Source organism: Mastigoproctus giganteus, chromosome 8 (genome assembly GCF_048544385.1).
Source record: "Mastigoproctus giganteus isolate SK-2022 chromosome 8, ASM4854438v1, whole genome shotgun sequence".
Lineage (NCBI taxonomy): Eukaryota > Metazoa > Arthropoda > Arachnida > Uropygi > Thelyphonidae > Mastigoproctus > Mastigoproctus giganteus.
In genome coordinates, this window is record NC_143582.1 from 2,782,434 (window position 1) to 2,808,748 (window position 26,315).

At 37.9% G+C, this 26,315-nt stretch overlaps 1 protein-coding gene across 1 annotated transcript in view; it reads left to right on the top strand.

The window, feature by feature from the left end:
- mRpL19 (mitochondrial ribosomal protein L19) overlaps window positions 1-26,315 on the top strand; it is a 96,180-nt gene that overhangs the window by 11,895 nt on the left and 57,970 nt on the right. The window contains exon 2 of the mRNA XM_090378900.1: window positions 2,775-2,916. Coding sequence (XP_090235026.1) covers window positions 2,775-2,916 — 142 coding nt within the window. The remainder of the gene's footprint in view (window positions 1-2,774; window positions 2,917-26,315) is intronic.

A 26,315-nucleotide genomic window follows, 5' to 3' on the forward strand; every position in this document is an offset into this window, starting at 1 on the left:
TTAAATTATGTTTCAAGTTTATTCCTTCCTTCTGGTCTCTATCGGGTCTGCTATGATGTATATATTTTGCACATATATGTCATAACAGAAAGAGACCCTGCTTATTGGGGTGGCTCCTATGGTTTTGGTTGCCGACCCCATGAAGAAGTAATTAAAGCCCTAGTACCCACTACTTTAGGTACCATCGTTATTATCATTATTTTTATATTAATCTAATTTAATTTCAGGTTATCTCTTTTACCTTGCCGGCATTCTCAATTTTTTTCCATGGTAATTACAATTGACAGGTCAGCACCCCTACCCAATATACTGAAAATAAACATTTGTCTATATTTTATTATGGTTGCTGGGTATCTCTTCTATAACTAGTAGTGCCCCAGATCCATAATGCAGTTTAATAATTTAATACTTTTTCTTGCTTGCTTAGTCATTCAGTAATGTGATTATATCCTATTATTTTTATCAGCATTATATATATACAGGGTGATTCACTACCAGTGCGACAAACTTGCAGGAGGTGTAGGGGGCACAAAGACGAATTGGAATCACATAGCATTGCAGGGTCTGAAATGCTTTCGTCATGCGGTAGAGGACGTTTAATGGGAGGTCGCGTGAACAGCAATCCCGCTGGAAGTCAGCATTTGCGAACCGTTTCTGTTGAAGAAACCAAGTAGCAAAAGTCCTCCGGAGTGGATAATCCGCAGGCTCCAATGATTGGACCCGTTGCAGATGGTATGAACTCATTTGGTTTGTTGACAGTATCCTCCATACAGTGGATTGGGAAATACCCAATCATTGGCCTATGGCTTGAGTACTCATACTCGGATTGCCTTCTGCAAGACGTAGGACATTCTCCTCATTGTCTGGCATCCTCGTCGTTCGCTCTCGATTCATGGTCCCTCTCGTGAAACAACCAGTCTCACGTAACCTTCTGTGCACACGTCCGAAAATCGTATGATGAGGAGCACGTCTGTGCGGGAAACGTTCCCGGTACAAACGCAGAGCAGCGCGCCCGTTACAGTCCGCAGCTCCATACGCGAGGTGCATGTCGGCCAGTTCAATGTTTGAATACTCGTCCATCCTACTGCCTCGGGAACCCGTTTGCAAATGCTGACTTCCAGCGGGATCGTTGTTCACACAACCTCCCGTTCAACGTCCTCTACCGCATGACGAAGGCATTTCGGACCCTGCAATGCTATGATTCCGATTCGTCTTTGTGCCCCCTACACCTCCTGCGAGTTTGTCGCACTGGTAGTGAATCACCCTGTATATCTAATATTAAAAATATATGTTATATGATAGTTATATGACATATATACAAAAGTTAACCACAATGTAATATTGTACGCAATGAAACTGTTATCTTTTATAATGTGAGGTTTTTTGTATTTTTTTTATTTTGAAAATAAAAAAATACAAAAATAAATAGAATGATCAGCTGATATATGTAAAATACTATCATTGTGGTTTATGGAACACAGTAATTAGGATGTGCACCTTTTATAATGAAATAAACATATAAATTTAAAAAATATATATTTAAGTAACTTAAACCCAAATTACATGGCACCCTGGGATGTTGTAGCACCCCGGTTGAAAAGCACTGTGATATTATAAAGAAAATAGAATGGAGTGTAAGTAGGAGTGTATTAATTGCAGAATATAACATTGAATTGTCAACATTGTATGATTCAAAGCACAAACTTTTAGAATTTTCAACATTCAAAGCACAAACTTTTAGAATTTACTCATGTTCAGAACCTAACCATAAGATAGCTGGTAGAAAAAGTTTACACGAGCCAAAATTAGAAAACTTAAATAGTGCTGCATGAGTAGTTTTTATTAAAATGATTGGTATCGTTTTAATAAAAATGGAAGGTATGGCTATATCAGGGTCAATGATTATTGGCAAAGCAAAATATTTTAAAGAAAAAATGGGCATTGATACAACAATTACTTTTACTGATAGATGGTTAACTAAATTTAAAATAAGACACGGAATTAGAAAATTAGACATTGCCAGAGAAAAACAGTCTGCTGACACAGAGGCGGGGGAGAAATGGCATCCTCTACATCTAAAGTAGACATATTCGAAGGGGATCAACTAGAATAGAAAATTTTTTTCCTTTTTTATGTTTATACACTAAAGTACATTTATGATTTTTATGTTTATATACAAAAGCATGTTTATTTTTTTTTGTGTTTACATATTACAGGATGTTTGTTTTTTATGGTCAGTTAATAAAATTGCATTCTTAATCTCTTTATTTATCATTTAGCCTCATTATTTCTGCATTAAATTTATCAAACATAAAACTTTCTAGATAATGGAAAAATTGAAATAATGACACCTTCAATCCCCAAAGGTGCTGGTATTCCAAAAGTCTATTGTACCTCCATTTATTCCTATGGGATACAAAATACGTTTCCACGATTTTTTTAAGTTTACACCAGCCGGCAGAAACTTACGTAAAGTTGAATTTACTGAAGTCGAGTATTACATTAGTCGGGGAGTGCCTGTACAATATAGTATTGGATATAACATGATATTGCTATGAATGCCTTTCATGGAGAAAAAAATTGCCATCTTTTCTTTTTGTGGTTGCAGGAGATATAAAAATAATTCATATCCAAAAGTATTAGACATAATGAGTTTAATCTTCACGATATTTATTTAGAATGTTTCCTTTAGATTAAAAGTGGTTGAATTGAGTATCAGTATCAAGTTAGGAACTAGGAATTATGATAATGAAAACTATTTAAATTTTTTTCAGCTTTGATTCCATGTGCATTTTATTCTAATGTGCCGTCTCAGATTCCAGAGGAAAGTAGCGGGCATTCTGGGGATGAGAAACAACAGTCTGCAAAATGTGAAATTAAATCTAGAGAGCAATTCAATTCATTGGCAGAATATAGGTAAGTAATTCATTTTTTTATTATTTTTTTAATCAAAGGTATCGTTTCAGATTCTTTCAAATGTCCAATGGAGTGCAAAAATGTGGAGTATCCAGTGTCCTCCCTTCAGTTTTATATTGTAGAAAAATATTAAACATTAATTGATTATTATATGCATATGAGTATTTTCACCTATGTAGTTATGGAAGAAATTACTATAAGTTCTGAACATGGCACTTTATTGTGGGCAAAAGTGATTAAAGGTAATTCTCAAAAATTCACAGTTCTTGACAAATTATAGAAATTTCAACAATTTTTGAGTGGCTGTGATCATATTTACATTTTATGACTTATATCTGAATAAACCAATATATGAAAAGTGTGATGAAGTTGAAGTGTATAAAGGCATTTGTTACAAAATATTGCACAGATGTGGGAAACCACAGGTGGTGCCTGTGGTTTCCTGACCCTAATACTATGTTACAAAATATTGCCTAGAAATTTACAAATAATGAATTTTGGCATGATTGAATAGGCCAAGACCAGCTTTATAAAAAAATCTCTCAGTGGTGATTACTATCTTGTACTCTAGCTGAGGAACAACAAATGAACATTCAGAGTTCAAAACTTTTTGCAAGCAACCAGAAAAATTATCATAATTTTCTCACTGGCTTATCATGGCAAAAGGCTTTATGTATAAAAAACTATTTCAAAATGTTGCTATATCATGTTGAACACAATGATTGGGATTCAAAATGATGGTCATACGTAATTTGGATCAATCAGTCTCATTTTGAATTGATAGAAAAGCAGACTGTTTGTGTGCTTTGAGTCACAAGAAAAAAAATTGTTTGTTTAGTTAGATGGCACAATGATCTGCAGATGCTGCATATGCTACCATATTTTGCTTGTAGTGTACTACACTTTTGTTCATTTGATAACTGGTACCTTTGTGTGGTCAGGCTGGAAACTTGAAGGCAACCTGGCAGGTCCAATCCCCCCCCCCCCCCGGCAGGTTGAATGGAGCAAAAAGATGAGTAATGTCAACATTACTAATCTTTTTGATTAGTAATGTTGACTTATGAGCTTACTAGTTGATTCATGAGCTTACTAGCATACCTCTTTCTTGTTATGCATTCAACAGGGGAGTAGGTAATTAGCAAGGTGTCAACCTTCTCATCTTTTGGAGAAAAGAGAATTTGGAGAAACACCAGTCACTTTGTGCAAAATGCTGGTATAATATTCAATTGGGACCTCTATGTACCAGAGGAAGAGAAAATTTGTTCTGAGCTGGAAGAGATCAAGAAGTAAAAGTGTATATCAGTATATAGGGATGGATGCTCAAACCCTTATCTTCACTTTTAACTCTTCATGCTCTCCAATGTCTATAAAAGCAAAATACTTTAACTGTCCAAAATGTAACCTGAATCCTTTAATGTTTTAAATACCAATGATATGGTCACTCAAAAATGGGGCCCCGAGTGCCAAGCGTTTTCCAAGTGATCAAGTGATTTAAAGTGATTCTAGAGTGCTCTTCTCAATTATCCTTAGTTTATTATATTTATAGCGATCTTCATTTTTTTAGTACTTCATAAGTAAGTTTTGCTAAAAGGATCTCGCAAACTAACAGAAAGGAAAGTCACCTTTCTTTTTTCTCTTATCTCAAACTAATCACCAACCCTACTAACTAACTTATAGCCGCTGCTTGGTCACTTGGTGGCACCGCTCTTGCCTCCTCGTGGCGGGGCTGGAAACCTGGGAGTTGGAAGGTACGCTCCCAGGGCTAAAAGAGCAAATCATGAGTAGTAAAGTCACTACTTCCCAAGGGACTTCAGAGAAGATCCCACCAAATTGGCTTGATGAAGAACCAGAAAATACTGCCAAAAGGCAAAGAACAGACGGCTCCAAACCATCACCGACTCCTTTGTTCCTAATCATCCACTCCACTGGAGAGGAGACATTAGGAAAGAAATCCCCATTTTTCATCCAAAAAGTCTTGGAAGGACTAGCCGGAACACCAAAAACGGTCAGGCAACTCCGATCTGGGCATTTATTAGTTGAAATGAATCAAGTACTAGACATTCAGAAAAGTTACTGAATGTATCAAACTTTGGCGGTATACCAGTAGTGGTCACCCCCCATAACACCTTAAACTCTTCGCGGGGAGTAATCTCCGAATGGGATCTCTTACACGTTACTGAAGAGGAAATCAGCAAAGAACTCCAAAATCAAGGAGTGACGAATGTAAGACGGATTTCTATTCGGAGAGATGGAAATGTAATACCTACCAAAACCTTAATCCTGACATTTAACACACCAAAAATCCCATGCACTGTAAAAGCATGATATTTGAACTGCCAAGTAAAAGTATATATTCCAAATCCCTTGCGCTGTTTCAAGTGTCAACAATTTGGACACTCACAAACAGCATGTAGAAACACACCGACATGCGCTAAATGTGGATCCAAAGAACATCAGATTGATGACTGCCCAGCCACAGCCCCAAAGTGTCCAAATTGTAAAGGAGAACATCCCGCATACTCCAGAACATGTGATAGATGGAAAAAAGAAAAAGAAATACAGAAATACAAAATAGACCACAATATTACATACCAAGAAGCAAGAAAAATGGTCCAGCCAATCATAACCAATAGACCAACGTATGCACAAGTATCAACTAAATTTAAATCAGTGGAATGTCAAACTGAAATCTCAGTTCCTCCAAATGAATCTTTTTCTCCACAAGTCAAACACTTACTCCAAGCAAAGCAACAAGATAAACACGAGAAAACAGTAAACACACCGATCTCAATCCCCTCAGAATCTCCAACCTTGCAACAGTGTAAGAGTAATGGCAGACCACGAAATCACGAACCTAACTCAGAATTTATGGAATTTGAGAAAACAGGAAAGATAGATGACGATACGTTGGAAATCCATGCTGAAGAATTAGAAGAAGATATGGATACCGGAAAACCGGTATTTCTCAAAAAAGATAGAGTAAGGACAGAGAAACAAAAGACAGCCACCCAACGAAAACAGCTCGAGGGGCTGAGCAAATATAAATAATGGATAAAATTATCCAGTGGAACTGTCGTGGATTACGTAGTAATTTTGACGACGTACAGTATCTGATCACCCATTACACACCAATCTGTATATGTCTCCAGGAAACATACCTCAAACAACAAGATACCCTGAATATCAGGAACTACTCAATGTACAGAAGAGACCGAATAACTCAAAGTATAACACATGGAGGAGTTGCTATATTAGTAAATGACAGAATACCAACACAACAGGTGTCTTTAAATAGCCCATTAGAAGCGGTAGCAATTCGTACAATAGCAAGGTCCCTATTAACCATATGTTCATTATACATTCCACCAGGAGAAGATGTCTCTTATGAAGACCTAGACGCATTACTACAACAACAACTACCACCCCCAATTTATCTGATGGGAGATATGAATGGACATAACCCTTTGTGGGGATGCTCCGAATACAAAAGAAGAGGACGCATCATTGAACAACTGCTAGATAATCATAACCTCTTACTTCTTAACAGGGGTAACCACACTTACTTCCATTTTCCAACTCGGACCACCACAGCTATAGATCTTACCATATGCACTCCTACACTTTACATAGCATTTAATTGGGAAGTTTTTGAGGATCATCTTGGGAGTGATCATTATCCAGTAATTTCCACACTGGTCAGTGAATATCCATATCATACCAGCAGGACCCCTCGCTGGAAAATAGAGAAAGCTAATTGGGAAGCATTCAGGAGGAAAGCAGTTTTCAACACGAATATCATTGAGCAGGAAACAGTAGTTGTTGCACTAGCACATGTCACAGAAACCATACAAAACGCAGGCAAGCTAACAATCCCTAAGACTTCATCACGTTTTCCAAACCGTCCGAAAACGTGGTGGAATGATGACTGCACTGAAACAAGAAAACAACAGAATAGGGCATGGAACCGTTTTCGCAGGTATCCCACAACAGAAAATCTGATTCAGTTCAAAAGAATACGTGCCATAGTGCGATTTACTAGGAAGCAGAGTCGAAAAGCGACATGGATCAAATTCACATCTACAATAAACAAAAAAACAAATGCACATATAGTCTGGAATAAAATAAGAAAAATGACAGGTAAATATAGAAATAGGCCATCACCAATACTGATCTGCAATGGAATTAGTTTGACTGAACCTACCGTTATTGCAAACACATTAGGCGAGACCTTCGCAAAAGTATCAGCGAAAGATTCATACCATCCGGAATTTCTGATCCAAAAAGAAAAAGCAGAAAAGCATAAGATCAAATTTAAATCAAAAGGTAATGAACCCTACAATCAACCACTCACAATAAACGAACTACACGAAGTTTTGTTCACAGCCAGGCCAAGTGCAGTAGGCCCAGACGATATACATTACGACATGATCAAGCACCTTAACAAGACTGAATTAGAAAATTTATTGAAACTGTATAACAGAATATTCCAAGAAAATGTATTTCCAAACACATGGTGCCATGCAATAGTACTAGCTTTCCCGAAACCTGACAAAGACCTGACAGATCCATGCAACTATCGACCAATAGCCCTCACCAGCTGTTTAGGAAAATTATTAGAAAAAATGATAAACAAGATTCTGATTTGGTATCTAGAGGAAAATAACATCTTCACAAACACGCAATGTGGTTTTAGACATCATAGATCTACTCTGGACCACCTAGTCAGGATAGAAGCCAACATCAGAAATGCATTTATCAGATCACAACATATGGTTACAGTATTTTTTGACATCGAAAAAGCTTACGATACCACTTGGAGATATGGGATCCTGCGAGATATTCACCATGCTGGACTCAGAGGCAATCTCCCTATGTTTATCCAGAACTTCCTTATGAATAGAACCTTCCAAGTCAATGTACAAACTTCTTTCTCTAAAATCTACCAACAAGAAGAAGGCGTTCCACAGGGCTCAGTCTTGAGTGCCACTTTGTTCGCCATAAAGATTAATTCGATCACAAATCAACTCCCTCCTTCAGTTTCACATGCACTTTACGTTGATGACTTTAGTATCTCTAGTCAGGCACAGAACATGAGAACTATCGAGAGACAATTGCAATGCGCAATCAACAATATAAGTAAGTGGGCACTAGATAACAGTTTCAGACTGTCAACACAAAAAACAATATGTGTACATTTTTGTCGCAAAAGAAATCTCCATCCTGATCCTGAACTGAAATTAGAAGGCAAAAATATATCAACGCAGCCGAAGGCAAAATTTCTCGGACTAATCTTAGATAAGAAACTCACATTCGTGGAGCATATCCGAGAGCTGCGTAAAAGCTATACAAAACACCTGAACATACTTAAAATCCTTTCGTCAACAGCATGGGGAGCAGACAGATATTCCCTACTAAACCTATACAAAGCACTAATTAGATCAAAATTGGACTATGGAGCCCCAGTGTACGATTCAGCACGGAAAACAGCTCTGAAATGGCTGGATCCAGTTCATCACAATGCACTGCGTATAGCTACTGGCGCTTATCGTACCTCTCCTATATATAGTCTCTATGCTGAAGCCAACGAACCACCTTTAACTCTTAGGCGACAGCAACTCGCATTGTATTATACATTTAAAATAAAATCTATGCATAGACACCCTACTTGGGAGACCCTCTTTGATCCACGATGCAGAAACATATATCAGAATCGCCAACAAGCAAACCGACCCCTGGGAATTAGAATGCAAGACTTTTTGGCAGTTCATACTCCTCCACCATGGGATTCGCATATCCCAATATGCGACTTCTCCTTTCAGAAATGGAATAAAAAAGCGATACCTTCAACAATCTTCCAACAGTTGCATGCAGAGCACAGAATTCAATTTCCAGACTATATTCCAATATATACAGATGGATCAAAAACAGACACTTTAGTGGGAGCAGCAGCTGTATTCCCAAATATAACTTTAACACAACAGCTACTGAAAGAGTGCAGTGTATACACAGCAGAATTATACGCAATAAAAATAGCCTTAACTCATGTACAAGATAAACATTATATGAGAAGTGTAATATATACAGATTCCCTGAGTTCCTTACAATCCATGCAAAACATAGGTACATCCAAACACCCAATCCTTTGGCACATACGGCAAATACTAACTGACTGCGCCAGAAATGAACAGGACACTTTTTTCTGCTGGATCCCAGGACATATGGGGATTGCGGGAAACGAAGCAGCAGACAAGTCAGCCAAAGAAGCCATACTACAGATCGGAGAGGATATATCAGTTCCGTATTCCGATTACAAGCCTGCGATATGGCGTATTTGCCAGTTGCAATGGCAAGAAACTTGGAATCAGCAAACTGCAAACAAATTATACCAAATAAAGCCGAATATTGAAAACTGGATTTCTAGCAGTCGAAGGTCAAGAAAAGAAGAAACAGCACTCACCAGGCTAAGAATCGGCCATACCCATCTTACACACTCATTTTTGTTGCGAGCAGAGGAACCACCACGATGCCAGACTTGTGACACCATTCAATCAGTTCAACACATATAAATAGACTGTCCTACAAATGAACGTAAACAAGCCTTCAAAGATATTTATGAGACACATGACGCCATCACACTAACAGATCTCTTGAAAAATAAACATGACTGCACAGATGTTTTCAACTTTCTTAAAGCTATCAATTTATACCACCTCCTCTAAGGAAGTGAATATAAGCAACAGACTAACACAAGAACGTATGAATCAGGTTAAAATGAACAATTGAAATCGAAAGTAAACACCCCTGAAACACATCACACCGTATGAACTGGCGCATTATGACCCGCGTAGTCCATGCGCCATTAAACCTCAATACAAACCAAACCAAACTCAAAAATGGCCTGCTGCACTGCTCCTTCTGCCTGTATGTAAAACTTACATGTATTCAGATGACCTTGTAATTTCTTGCCATTCATCAAGAATATCGTATTGTAAATGTATGGCGGGGTGCCCAAATTTGGCAGGGACTGCCTGGTGTAATAAATAAATAAAATATTGAAAGACAACAACAGTTGTCTTTTGCAATAACCAGAATTAAAACTTTGGCAAAATGTAATGGTGATCAATTCACTGCAAAATAGTCTACAAGCCCCCCCTTCCCCCCATTAAAATTTCAAGGCATGAGATACCAGTGGAAAATTCTGTGGAACTCTTTGGATTAATTTTGGATACCAAACTGATCATTCAGCAACATATTACCTACCTCAAACAACTTGCCTCTGGCAAATGAATATCCCATATTCTGTTTCCTCAATATCTTGGGTGCTGACAAAGTTACTAATTAAATTATGATGTGCTTTAATCCAATTGCAATTAGATTATGGAACTATAGTATATTCTTCTTCGGCTAGAGACACTATTTTACGATATCAGAAAACCATCTAACGCAGTGCTCTTCATCTGCACTAGACATCTACAGAACTTTGTCAGTCCATAACTAAGTCAAAGCATACAATCCCCCTTTTCATCCCTGAAGGCAAAACCTGCTATGTCAGTGCACTTCCAAAACTTCCATCTCATCTATGTTGGAAATATCTCTACCACCCCTTCTGCATGGTACTAAACCTGCTGGATTTTATTTCCTGTGAATAGTATCAAATGGAACATTTATCTCAGTAAAATAAAAGAGAATACAAGCTCACTGCTACTATCATGGGACATATACAAGCTGGATGGTGATCTCTGTGTTGTGGTGATCTATATTCACTTAATATTCAACAAGTACATGCAAATCATGTTTCGGAACACACATTGAGAAACTTATTATCTATACAGATGTCTCTATTGCCTCACTTGCATATGGGTGCAGCAACTATATTTCCATTCTTATACAATAACAAAATCTCTTCCAGGTGAATATAGTGGTATTCACTTCTAATCTATTCTGAGTCTCTTAACACAATCTCAGCTGTAAATGAGATGCAGCACCTCTTATCTAATAAGAGGTGCTTATCTTCTCTCATCCTTTTCTACGGGAAAAAGACACTGTTCTTCATGGACTAATGTTATTAGTGGACTCCCCCAGAGTTCAGTGTTGGGTCCATTTTTGTTTTCTGTATTTATTAATGATATTGATGAAGGTATATTAGGCTTAATGTCTAAATTTGCAGACAATACGAAGGTTGGCAGGGTTGTTAATGACACTAATGACAGTACGCTACTGCAAGAGGATCTAGAAATGTTGAAAACTGAAAGACTGCTTATCAGTCGCTTGTAAAAATGATCCACAGAAATAACATGTAATATTAGTAGTGGTAGATAATGTAAGGCTTATTACAGCATCATTTGGGGACAAAAAACCCCCCTACCTACATTATTTATCAATCTCCTCTAATAATTTGTAATATCCTACCTTAAATTTATTCAAACTACCCATTTCCACATCACCTGATGGAAGTTTGGTCCAACAAATTAATCTCTGTCTGAAAGTGAATTTTAGCATTTCTGTCCAACCATTTTTTCAGTTTAAATCTGCTTACCCATATATGTATTAGCATTAGCATTAGCATTAGTAGAGGCATTTGATGCAAGAAAGCAAGCTTATGCAGCATCAGCCAAAAAAAAAAAAAAAAAACCCACTACCACTTCACCCCTCTGTTCGTTCAAAATACCTGTCCAGCTGAGCCTTAAACTTATTTAGGCTATCAACCTCCACCACAAGGGATGGCAGTCTGTTCCACCAACCAACAACCCTCTGGCTAAAGGCAAATTTCCGCACGTCTATCCTACATCTGTCTTTCCTCAATTTGAATTTATGCCCTCTCAGGTGATTTTTCTGAGCTAGAGGAAGAATCCCATCAGCATTGAGCATGCTTAAACCATTCAAGGCTTTATACACCTCTATCAGATCACCTCGCTGGTGCCTAGTCTCCAGACACTGTAATTTGCAAAACTTAAGCCTTTCTTCGTAAGAGCACCCCTTTGTTCCATTCACTAATCTTGTTGCCCTTCTCTGTACTCGTTCCAGCAGCTCTACATCCTTCTTGAAATGAGGCCTCCAGACCTGTATACAGTACTCTAGGTGTGGCCTGACCATTGCCTTATACAATGGAATAATCACCTCCTTATCCCTGCTGGAAAAATTCCTGTATATCATTGACAATACTCCATGAGCTACTCTTGCAGCCCGTCTGCACTGCTCAGAGAACTTCATATCTGCCTGCACAATAACCCCCAAGTCCCTTTCATTCTCTACCACTGTCAGTGTAGTACCACAGAGTTGATACGTTGCTCTGGGGTTGCTGTTTCCCATGTGTAGTACTTTACATTTGTCAATGTTAAACTTCATTTGCCACCTCTCAGCCCATCTGCTCAACCTTTCCAGATCCTGTTGCAGCAGCATAGTGTCAGTAGTGTCCTTGACAACCCTGCCAACCTTTGTATCATCTGCAAACTTGGACATTAAGCTTGATATACCATCATCAATATCATTTATAAATACAGAAAACAGTAATGGACCCAACACTGAGCCCTGAGGGACTCCACTAATAACATTAGTCCACGATGAGCAGTGTCCATTGATTACCACTCTCTGTCTTCTCCCCCTCAACCACCCCTTTATCCATAGCAGCAATTTGCCTCCAATGTCACACTGCTCCAATTTGTGTAGCAGTCTTCCATGTGCAACAGTATCAAAAGCCTTTCTAAGATCCAAGTATATAATATCAAAGTTATTCCCTGCATCCAGTTCTTTTGTGACTGCATCATAGTATCCAATCAAGTTGGTCAGGCAAGACTTCCCCTTAACAAAACCATGCTGTGTCTGAGCTATAACTGAAGTCTTGTCTAAATGATCCTGCAGTGCTTCTTTAACCAGTGCCTCCATTAATTTTCCTGGAACAGAAGTTAAGCTCACAGGTCTATAATTACTTGTGTCAGCCTTTGATCCTCCTTTGTGAATTGGGGTCACATTTGCACATTTCCAGTCTATGGGTACCTCCCCTGAGTCCAAGGAAGCTCTCATAATTATGGCTAAGGGTTTGCTTACTTCCTTTGCTGCCTCCTTTAATATAACTGGATAGATCCCATCCACCCCGGGTGCCTTTCTTGTGTTTATCTTCAACAGTTTCTCCTCCACTTTACTCCCAGTTATTTCAAGATTCTGTAGCTTACTGCTAGAGTTGAATACACCTCTGGCATTCCCCTTGCTGAATAACTCCTCATATGTGAATGTCGATGCAAAATATTCATTTAGTTTGTTAGCTACCTGAGCAGGATCATCAACAGTTGACCCATCAATATCAAGTGGACCAATCTGATTCATCCCCTTCCTTCTAGAGTTTACATAAGTAAAGAACTCTTTGCTGTTTTTCTTTGCATCCCTTGCCAAGGATTTCTCGTAATCTGCCTTCGCCTGCCTAACCTCCTTTGTAACTTGGTTGCATATCAACTTGTATCTATCATAGGCTTCTGTGTCATGTGTTAATTTGTAAGTATCCCATGCATTTTTCTTCTCTGCCATATGCCTCATTAGTTCATCTGACATCCATTTTGGCCTAAACCTTGAACAATATTTCTTAGTTGGTATGTAAAGCCTAGTAGCTTCCAAGATAAGTTCTTTGAATGCTTCCCATTTTGAATTTGCTGTTGGTAACATCATCAGTTGGTCCCACTGTATAGAATTTAAATACTGTCTCAGTCCATCGTAGTCGCCTTTACGGAAGCAATAACCCTTCCCTTTACCCCTAATGGTAGATTGAAGAAATTCAATCTATAATACCTAAAGGTATTATTGAAGAAAGAGTAAGGTTGTCATCAGCTTTTAGTGTACACAATCTATTTAAAGACTAAAGCACTTCAATAAGGTTTCCTCGCAGGTGCCTAGTTTCCAGATGCTGCAATTTGCAGAACAATTTTTCTTTGTAAGAGTACACTTTTGTGCTCCTGACTAATCTTACATGTTTGCAGATTAGCATTAGTTGAGGCATATGATGCAAGAAAGCAAGCTTATACAGCATCAATTATCAATTATCATCATTTATCAATTTCCACAACAACAGATCAAAGTCTGTTCCAGCAATCAACTATCCACTAGCTAAAGGCAAACTTCCACACATCTATTCTACAACTATCTTTCCTCAATTTGAATTTGTCTCCTCAGGTGGTTAATCTGGGCAAGAGGCAGAATCCCATCAGCATTGAGCTTGCTCAAACCATTCAAGGCCTTGTACACCTCAATCAGATCACCTCGCAAATGCTTAGTCTCCAGATGCTGCAACTTACAGAATTTAAACTTCCCGTGATAAGAGAATCCCTTTGCTCCTCTCACCAATCTTGTCTCTGTACTCTTCTCTTGTCTCGCCCTTCTCTGTACTCATTCTAGCAACTCTACATCCTTCCTAAAATGATGCTTCCAGACTTGTATGCCCATACTCAACGTGTGGCCTGACCATTGCCTTATACAAAGGTATAATCACCTCCTTTTGTCTGCTAGAAAAATTCCTATATATCATTGACAAAATTCCATGACCTGCTCTGGCAGCCCGTCTGCACTGCTCAGAGAACTTCATATCTGACTACACAATTACCCCGAGGTCTTTTTCATTCTCCACCTCCCTGAGTGTAGTACCACACGGTTGGTATACTTCTCTTGGGTTATTGCTACCCATGTGCAGTACTTTGCATTTGTCAATGTTAGACTTTAGTTGCAACTTCTCAGCCCATGCATCTAACTTTTCTAGATCCTGTTGCAGTAGTGTACTGTCTTTATTGTCGTTAACAACCCTGATATACCTTCATAGATATCATCGATAAATACACAAAACAATAATGGGCCCCGCTCTGAACTCTGGAGGACTCCATCAATAACATTAGTTCACGTAGAGCAGTGTCCATTTATTAGCACTCTCTGCCATCTCTCACTCAACCATCCCTAAAGGAATAAATCCATTGCAGCAACTTGTCCTTAATGTCATACTGCTCCAATTTGTACAGCATTGTATGAAACCAGAGCTATACGTTGATATCAATATTTGTAAAAGAATGAGAGAAGTTTGCCTCAATATGATATGTAGAACACTTCCGTACGATACACAAACAACTTAACAGATTCTTTAAGGGCACAAGCAACTTAATAGATTCTTTAAAGAGCACAAATAACTTAACAGATTCTTTAAAGATACTGAATTAAAATTGTAGCCAGGCCAATATGGAAATTACACACTATACTGAACAATCGCTCAGTCCTTTCCTCGTTCACAACACAAATAAATTAACTAGTATATAACATTTCTTGCGGTGATTGTGACTCATCTTATCAGGGTTCTACTCGATTTCCTCTGAATTTTTATGTTAATCAACACGGGTTCTCAGTTCGTGCTTCTCGTTCAGAATCATCAGAATTAGAATGACTTCTCATTCAGAAGTCATCAGAATCTGATGAATTCATCAGAATTCTGATGAATCTCGTTCATCAGAATTAGTCTTTCATGCCGTTAATGAAAAACATACTTTTTTATTTAATTTGGCCAAAATACTTAAGTGTTCAATGTAATTATATGAGACTATTAATTGCAGAAACCATCGAAATTAAATTACATGAGAATTCTGTTAATGTTTGCCAGCAATATCTAATCTCCGACTCGTGGTCCTTTATGTGCATGCGTGAAGACAAATAATCCCTATTTAAGTTCCATGCTCACCCCTATTCAGTAATTTTCATTCCTCTGATCATGACATGCGGTCAAAGTGTTGTCAACTTCAAGAAGGAAAATCGTATTGCAATTTTTTTCATTAAATTAATTTTTTACTTAACTTTTAATTGCATTAAATTGATTTTTAATTGTGTTCATTTGATTTTTAATTATTGTTAATTATTTCTTACTGTAATGTAAGATTTTCGATTTTTTAATTGTTTACATTTTAATTTCTGGAGAGTATCATATGGAAGTGTTCTACATATCATATTGAGGTAAACTTCTCTTATTCTTTTACAAGCAGTCTTCCATGTGCAACAGTATCAAAAACTGTCCTGAAACCCTGAAATAATCAAAATTATTTTTTGCATCCAGTTCCTTTGTGACCACATTGTAGTATCCAATCAGATTGGTCAGACAACACACCCCCTTAACAAACCTTGACCGCAGTCTTGTCTAGGTGATCCTGCTGTGGCTGAACTATTACTGCAGTCTTGTATGAAATCCAAGTATATGATATCAAAATTATTTTTTGCATCCAGTTCTTTTGTGACCACATCATAGTATCCAATCAAATTGGTCAGACAAGACTTCCCCTTAATAAACCCATGCTGTGTCTGAACTATTACTGCAGTCTGGCCAGGTGATCCTGCATCACTTATTTAACTAGTGACTACATTATTTTCCCTGGAACAGAAGTTAAACTAACAGGTTTCTAATTATTCGCATCACCCTTTGTGAATTGGGGATACATTTGCACATCTCCAGTCCTTGGGGGACCTCCCCTGAATCTAAGGATGCTCTCATAATTATGGCTATATTGTCAGAAACAACATTCCATCCAAACATATTTCTCTTCAGACATATTTTGAAGTAGTGGCAGCGTGCATCGTAATGGGTATCACTCTTACAATAGCTTCTTTATATCTCCCTCCTAAATTACTTCTCTCCTCAGATGAATTAGAAAATCTAATAGATCAGCTGCCAACTCTGTTCTGCTTACTTGGGGACTGCAGTGCTCATCATCTGCTATGAGGATCTCCATAAATTGACAAAAGGGGAAAAATAATAGAATCCCTGCTTGATTCTCATAACCCTTACCCTGTTAAACATCGGCGAACCCACCTACATCCATTCTTCTACCGGATCCATGACTGCATTAGCATTAGCATTTTAGCATTAGTAGAGGCATATGATGCAAGAAAGCAAGCTTATGCAGCATCAGCCAAAAAAAAACCACTTCCATTTCACCCCTCCGTTTGTTCGAAATACCTGTCTATCTGAGCCTTAAATTTGTTTAGACTATCAACTTCCACAACAAGGGATGGAAGTCTGTTCCACCAACCAACTACCCGCTGGCTAAAGGCAAATTTCCGCACATCTATCCTACATCTGTCTTTCCTCAATCTGAATTTATGCCCTCTCAGGTGATTATTCTGAGCAAGAGGAAGAATCCCATCGGCATTGAGCATGCTCAAACCATTCAAGGCTTTATACACCTCTATCAGATCACCTCGCCGGTGCCTAGTCTCCAGACACTGTAATTTGCAAAACTTAAGCCTTTCTTCGTAAGAGCACCCCTTTGTTCCATTCACTAATCTCATTGCCCTTCTCTGTACTCGTTCCAGCAACTCTACATCCTTCTTGAAATGAGGCCTCCAGACCTGTATACAGTACTCAAGGTGTGGCCTGACCATTGCCTTATACAAGGGAATAATCACCTCCTTATCCTTGTTAGAAAAATTCCTGTATATCATTGACAAGACATCATGAGCTACTCTTGCAGCCCGTCTGCACTGTGCAGAGAACTTCATATCTGCCTGCACAATTACCCCCAGGTCCTTTTCATTCTCTACCACTGTCAGTGTAGTACCACAGAGTTGATACGTTGCTCTGGGGTTGCTGTTTCCCATATGTAGTACTTTACATTTGTCAATGTTAAACTTCATTTGCCACCTCTCAGCCCATCTGCTCAAACTTTTGAGATCCTGTTGCAGCAGCAAAGCGTCAGTAGTGTCCTTAACAACTCTGCCAACCTTTGTATCGTCTGCAAACTTGGACATTAAGCTTGATATACCATCATCAATATCATTTATAAATACAGAAAACAATAATGGACCCAACACTGAATCCCGAGGGATTCCACTAATAACATTAGTCCACGATGAGCAATGTCCATTGATTACCACTCTCTGTCTTCTTCCCCTCAACCATCCCTTTATCCATAGCAGCAATTTGCCTCCAATGCCACACTGCTCCAATTTGTGCAGCAGTCGCAATTGATCTATCAATTTGTTCTCCCTCCATATATGCCGATATGGAGTGGAAAGTTCTTGATTACCCACTAAATAGTGATCATCTACCAGTTCTTTGCGAGATTCAGACACAAGTAAACTTATCCCCATTGCACAACCCACTTGGAAATTCCGTAGGGCAAGCTGGAATGAATATTCCTCCCAAATTCAATTTGATGATGATATAGTACATCCCAGCCAATAGATATTGTCATCAACCATATAACCAAACAGATATTACAAGCTGCAAATTCTACAATACCTAAATCTTTGCCTGGGAAACACAAACACAGCAATTTTTGGTTTAATCAGGAATGCACACATGCTAAACAGACAGAAAATAGAGCCTGGAATCTGTTTCTAAAATTCCCCACAACTGCTAATCTCATTAACTTTAAAAGACTCAAGGCCAAGTTCTGACAAATAAGAAGAAAAGCAAAGAAAGACGCCTGGATAAGTTTTACTTCCACGATTAACAAGAGCACAGATAACAGACTCATCTGGAAGAAAATCCAAGTACTTAATGGTAAATATGTGCAGTTCTCAGCTCCAATTCTAAACTGGAAAGGGCAGGAATTGTCCGCACCAACAGAAATAGCAAATGCATTAGCCAAATCATTTGCCAGTATTTCAGCAGTGTACACTTACAGCTGAACCTTTCAGAAAATTAAGGCATCTATAGAACAACGTAAAATAAACTTCTCTACTCTGGCATCACATCCGTACAATCAGCCATTCACGTTAGCGGAACTTTTAGAATATCTGAATAAAACATCCAGTACCACTGCTGGTCCGGATGGAGTACACTATATAATGTTAAAAAAACTAAACAAAGCAATAAATTCCCTGTTGGATTTCTACAACAGAATATTTTTAGAAAATGCTTATCCACACTTTTGGTGCCACTCAATTGTACTAGCATTTCCAAAGCCAGGAAAGAATCATATCAAGCCACATAATTACAGGCCAATTTGTTAACTTACTAGCTGTTTAGGCAAAGTCTTAGAAAAAATGGGTTTCGGAAGAATCGCTCAACCTTAGATGTGATGATCAAAGCAGAAGCAAACATCCACAATGCTTTTGTAAGGAGACAACATCTACTGTAATGGTTAATCTCGATATTGAGAAAGCCTTCGATACCACTTGGCAATATGGCGTCCTCCAGGAACTTCATTCTTTTGGTTTGAGGGGACAGTTACCCCAATTTATACAAAACTTCCTTCACCACAGAACGTTTCAAGTCAGATATATGAACAGTTTATCTAAATCATTCAACAGGGATCCATCCTAAGTGCAACATTATTCGCTACAAGAATTACAAATATGACACAAGACATACTAAAAACAGTAGAATCATACATGCTTGCTAATGACCTCATCTCTTGTCAGTCAGAAACTATGAATACCATTGAAAGGCAACTTCAAATATCCATCACCAAAATAGAATCGTGCAACAGAATGGCTATTCCTTAGCAGAAAATAAATCTACTGCAATTTATTTCTGTAAAACACGCAAATTACATCAGGATCCTGAAATATATTTAAAAAACAACCAGATTCCTCTTTCCAACAATTTTCGTTTATTGGGTTTATATCTAGATAATAAACTTAGTTTCTCCAATCATATAGCCTATCTTAGAATGGCCTGTCTAAAGAAATTGAACATCTTAAGAGCTGTCTCCGCTAACTCCTGGTGTGCCGATACATGCTCTCTCTTCTTTATAAAACTTTAATTCAGTCCCGATTAGATTACAGATCACCTGTCTATGACTCTGCAAGAAACAGTTCCTTGTTACGTCTGAATACCATTCAACATAGCGCCCTATGGATAGCTACTGGAGCCTTCAGAACATCTCCAGTTCACAGCCTGTATATTGAGGCAAATGAACCCCCACTGCATCTCATGAAAATCTTTGGTGTGTGGCTATGCTGCAAAAATTAAAAGTATTCCATTTCATCCCAGCTGGGAATACATGTTTGACCCTTACAATATAATGCTATACCATAATAAACCTAATGAAAACCACCCTGCAGGTCTTAGATTGTAAGAACTAATGGCTAGTTGGAATATTAACTTTCAGCAAATCCTCGAAGACTTTGCTCCCCCTGCAATGAATCGACACCTCCTTGTGATAATTTCTTTTTGAGATGGGGAAGAGGCTCCCTGCCAAACAACAACTTACAGCAACTACATGAAGCCCGCACGTTAGAAAACTCAGAGAAACTACTTATTTATGCTGATGGCTCAAAAACAGACAAAGCTGTAGGTGTGGCAGCAATTTGTTCTACCTTCTCAATAGCTCTTCCTACAGAATGCAGTATCTATACTGCAGAATTATATGCAATAAAACTGGCCCTAGATAATATAACCAAGCAGCAATTCAAGCAAGCTCTTATATACACAGACTGCTTAAGTGCAGTCACTGCCATTCAATCTACTACTTCTTCCCACCATCCCATTCTGAAACAGATCTGGTCCCAATTATATCAGTATCAAATATCCAAACAATTCCAACAATGGATGGTCACATTCTGTTGGATCCCTGGTCATGTCGGCATCCCAGGTAATGATAGTGCAGACATCCTGATAATGGATCTTTCTGCCATCAAAAAGTGCCATACACTGATTATAGATCTATTATTAGAACAGCATGTTGGAATCAGTGGGCTGAACTGTGGAAAACTCAAGTCAATAACAAACTATTCCAGATTAAAAAAGAAAGTCAACTGTGGACTTCTAGTTTCATGAGAAGCAGGCGAAAAGAAGTCATTTTGGCAAGACTCCGAATTGGTCATTCATATATAACTCATCTGTTCTTGCTTATGGAGAGAATCCTCCTCAATGTTCCGTCTGTCAATCCCAGTTAATGATCAAACATATTCTCATAGAGTGTCCTCAATATTCAAGTATCCGGAAATCCAATTTTCGCTCTCTAGCTAACTTTCAGGAATCTTTAACTTTACAACACTTAGCAGTTGTGCAGATTTCAAAGCTCTTTTAATATTTGGCAAGCATAAATGTATATAATCGTCTCTGATGACTATAATATTTAGTCATAAGTTAATGATGAACAGGCACAATGTGGCCAAGAAGGCCCTTGTGCCAAAAAATCCTCAGCACAACAACAACAAAATAATTATGGCTAAGGGTTTGCTTACTTTACTCGCTGCATCCTTCAATATAACTGGATAGCTTCCCAGGTGACTTTTTTATGTTTAACTTCAACAATTTCTCTTCCACTTTGCTCTCTGTTGTTACAAAATCATTTAGCTCTCTGTTAGAGTTTAGTAAACGTCTGTTTTCCCCTTACAGAATTCCTCATGTGTGAATTTAGATGCAAAATACTCATTCAGTTTGTCAGTTATCTGAGCAGGATCATTAATAGTCGAACCACCAATGTCAAGTGAACCAATCTGATTCATTCCCTTCCTTCTAGAGTTTACGTAAGTAAAGAAGTCTTTGTTTTTTTTCTTTGCATCCTTTGCCAAGGATTTCTCATAATCAGCCTTCGCTTGCCTAACCTCCTTTGTGACTTGACTACAGACTAGCTTATATCTGCCATTGGCTTCTGTGTCATCTGCTAATTTATATGCGTCCCACGCATTTTTCTTCGTTGCCACGAGGCTCATTAGTTCAGTGGACATCCATTTAGACTAAATCTTGAACAGTATTTCTTAGTTGGCATGAAAAGCCTAGTAGCTTCCAAGATTAATTTCCTGAAGACCTCCCATTTAAAATTCACTGTTTTTAATATCATCAGTTGATCCCACTATATAGAATTCAAACACTGCCTGAGACCATTGTAGTCACCTTTACAAAAAAAAAAAAAAAAAAAAACCTTCCCTTTACCCTTGATGGTAGTTACATCTTTAAGTAAATCCCACATTAGGAGACTGTGATCACTGTCATCCAGTGGGTCCTTTATCTGCAAATTCCTAATGCATGAGTCATCACGGCTGATAATCAGATCAAGAGTATTAGCCCCTTGAACAGGCGCCTCTGTAGCCAGGTGGGAAGGAGCAGCAGTGCGTAGCACACGCTTCTTGATTAGACCGGGGTTCGAGCCCGTCACCACCAAATACAGAGGATGTGGAAAGGTCTGGGAATGACCACCGCATATCCCAGAGCAATATGGCCTTAGTTACTAAGGCTCCTAAAAATCAAATAACAAACAAAAACCCCTTGAACATATTGCTGTAGAAAACAATCCTCCAGTAAATCCACAAAAGTCTTGCTAGCGTGCAAGTGACCAACGCACAAGTTCCAATCTGGAAAGTTAAATCTTAATGGGGGATTTTAACTTTCCAGTCTGGAAAGTTAAAATCCCCCATTACAAAATATTCTGATTTATTTTCCCGCTCTATAATTTCTCTGCACAATTGTTCATTGTACTCATCAGAGTCATTAGGCCTATAACACACTCCTACTCTCATTTTTCCCTTTCCCAGTGTTTATGTCACATCAAACTGACTCAACATTGCACTGTCCGCCCAGGTCAACTGGATGCACTTCCTTAGATTTATGTTTCTTAACTAACAGCATGACCCCTCCTCCCTTCCTACCCTGTCTATCCTTTCTGTACACATTGTACTCCCCAAATTCCAATTCTGCACTGCTTATATCTGTGTGACACTGTCTCTGATCTCCCAACAATATCTGCCTTTGATGCCTTGATCAGCACTTCAAATTCATCAAATATATTTACTGTACTTCTAGCATTGGTGTACATGCAAGTATATATACACCTGTTCTTACCCTTAGTTATCCTAACACAGCCTATGTATTTACTTGTTCCATGATGATTCCCAGCAGCTCTTGAAATCCCCAGCCAATTGCTCTCTAGGCTGCTGCTCATTACAATAGAAGCAGTGCAAGAATCACTTTCACCTCTGCCTGCGGCTACTGTTAATCTTTTAGTCTATGACTCCCCCAAAGCTAGCAGTTTTCTGACCCACTTAACACTGCGTCAATAGTATCAGCTATCGTATACGTACAGATGATATGAAGGTTAGCAGGGTTAGTAATGATAGTACGCCACTGCAATAAGATATAGAAAAGGTGGGCTGGAAGGTGGCAACCGAAGTTTAACATTAACAAATGCAAAATACTGCCTGTGGATAGCATAACCCAGAGTAATGTACCAACTGTGCAGTACTACACTCAGGGTAGTTGGAGAATGAAAAAGACCTGTGGGTAATTGTGCAGTCAGATATGAAGTTTTCTGAGCAGTGCAGACAGGCTTCTAGTGCAGCTCATGAGGTCTTGTCAATGATATACAGGAATTTTGCTAGCAGGGATAAGAAGGGAATTATCCCTTTGTATAAGGGAATGGTCAGGCCACACCTGACCAGGCATACAGTTCTGGAAGCCTAATTTTAGGATGTAGTGCTGCTGGAACGAGTACAGAGAAAGATAACGAGATTAGTGAGTGGAACAAAGGGTTGCTGTTACCAAGATAGACTTAAATTCTGCAGATTGCAGTGTCTGTAGACTAGGTACCTGCAAGGTGGTCAGATTGAGGTGTAATAAGCCCTTGAATGGTTTGAGCAAGCTCAGTGTTGATGGGATTCTTCCTCCTGCTCACATTCTGCACTGAGGGGGCATAAATTCAAATTGAGGAAAGACAGTTGTAGAATAGGTGTATGGATGTTTGCCATTAGCCAGTGTTTGGTTGATTGCTGGAACAAACTTCCATCTTTCATTGTTAAAGTTGATAGCTGAAATAAATTTAAGGAAAAACTGGACAAAATTTTTGGAGTGAATGGATGGGTGAAATGGGAAGGTGTTTTTTTTTTTTTGTTGATCCTGTATAAGCTTTCTTGCATCATATTCCTCTGCTAATGCCAATGTTTCAGCAGATTCATCTGAAATGAGGCTTTTGGATCTGAAATAAATGAAATCCATAATTTTTTATTTAATTATTGCTATTTAATTATTTTCTTTGATATGCAAAGTATATTTAAATTTTCCATATTCTTTATGTTGAAGCCACTTTGTCCTTTGATTTGAAGGGGGAAATATTAACCTAGTTTAACATAAGTTAATCCTCTAGGGCAGGGGTCTCCAGTGTTGTAGCTTTGCGAGTTACATGTGGCTTATGGAGCTATTCTGAGTGGGTCACAGAGTCATCGTTTTCTGTTTCTCTAAAGGTACTAACTTTCTTACCTCTGATAACGAAGCTTCGATATAACGAAGTCGGCAATTTCAAGCCCCATTTAACATAAAAAAAATATTCCAGTTTAATCACCTGAAATCTAAACAAACTGAAGAAATTACGGAAACCTTTGGGGCTTCTCGTGGTTGGTTCGAGAAATTTAAAAAACGGGCCAGGATTCATAGTGTAAAATTAACAGGAGAAGCTGCAAATAAGTTTCCAGAAAAACTAAAGGAAATAATTGAACGTGAAAATTTTCCAAATTTGGTGTTCAATGTTGACGAAAGCAGTTTGTTCTGGAAACGGCTACCAACAAAAAGCTTCATTTCTATTGAAGAAAAATCAGCTGCTGGGTTCAAAGCAGCCAAAGACCATTTAACGTTACTCTTTGGATCAAATGCCTCTGGCGATTATAAATTAAAATTGTTATTAGTTTACCATTCAGAAAATCCGAGGGCGTTAAAAGGTAACATAAAAATGAATTTACCTGTAATATGGAAAGCAAACAGAAAAGCGTGGGTTACCAAGGAGTTATTTACTGATTGGTTTGTTAACCACTTTTGTCCTGAAGTAAAACGGTATTGTCAAAAAAACAACTTTGAAGAAAAAGCTCTTTTGTTGTTAGACAATGCTCCAGGACATCCTACTATCTTAACACGTTGGACACATGCATTCCCAAAGTTGTGTTTCTTCCAGCAAACACAACTTCCCTGATTCAACCATTGGATCAGGGAGTAATAGCATCATTTAAAGCTTATAATCTGCGTCGAACATTAAGCAGTTTAACTGAACTAGAGGATAAAGAGGAAATGACAGTTAAAACTTTTTGGAAAAACTAAACCATTAAAAACGCAATTGAAAGCATTGATAGTTCTTGGAAAGAAGTCACTAAGAAATGCTTAAATGGAGTTTGGCACAAAATATGGCCAGAAGTTGTACTAGAAGAAGAAAATAACATCCAAGAAATTAGAAATGAAGTTATCCAGATGGCTCAATCAATAGGTTTCGAAAATGTCGATGAAGAGGATGTTAGAAATTTATTGAATGCAGAAGATGATGGTTTTTCAGTGGAAGATTTAGAAAACCTTGTTAGCAACGAAGACAAAGATAATGAAGACGAATAATGCTGAAAAAGTAAAGTGTTAACAACCAAAGATTTAAAAAGGTGCTTAAATGACATTGAAAACATTTTAAATTTTTTTAGTGAAAATGATCCTGATTTAGGAAGAAGTGTTATTGTTAAGCGATCAGTGTTAAATGCAATAACTCCGTATAGGCAATTGTTAAATGAAAGAGAAAAAAGCATAAGCAATCAATTTTAAAATGTGATTTCACTTTGTATGTAAGCTGACTGTTTATTTAATAAAACTTTTCTTTGTTCGAAAAAAAAGCTTTTCATTTTCTTTACGTAGGAACGTATCCCTATTCTGGCCATAGTATTTTTACCTCTGAAAACGAAGTAATTTCGTGGAACGCATCCTATTCGTTATTCGAGGTATGCCTGTAGTCTCTTGAGCATTCAGTATAAAGGACTAGAGTAGTGAGTTTGGAAAAGTATGCAGGGTTATCTAATACAAAAGACATAACCAGTAGCAATTCTGACAGAGAGAGAGAGAGAGAGAGAGAGAGAGTAAACATTTAAAAACTTCAAGAATGTTATAATTGTATAAATTAAAAGATTCTTTAAAAGTGAATTTTCAGTCCTAATTTTTATCTTCTTAATCTATCATGGCGCTTTGCCACATATCTTGATGTTTAAGTGTAGCCTGCAATTTGCAAAAGTTGAAGGACCCACTACTTTTGACAGCATGATTTGTGCATCTCATAAACAGAAAACATTTAAAAAAATATAAAGAAACAGAAACACTTAAAAAATATTGATTGAAATATCTGTTAGAATTATGTCGGTGTAAATATTAGTATATCTCCAGTATGGTTATTGACTTTCAGTCTGCATCATTACTTTTTAATTTTGAAGTAGTGTACATCTGAAACATTTTTTTACAGTTCTGTGTTGGTGTACAGAGTGCCATGTTTCCACCTCAGTTTTCTGTAGAGCTTTGATTTAGCTTTGACTTTACTTGCTGTTAGAAGTGGGGCGATTGGGAAATAATTTTTTTGGATAATCACAGAGCTGTTACTAAGGGTATTATTTGTTCTTAATGTGCAATATAATGTTAGATATAGAATAAAATTATAAAGAGCACCATTTTCACCCTTTTATATCTTGTTTTTCTTCAAATTGGAATTATTTAAACC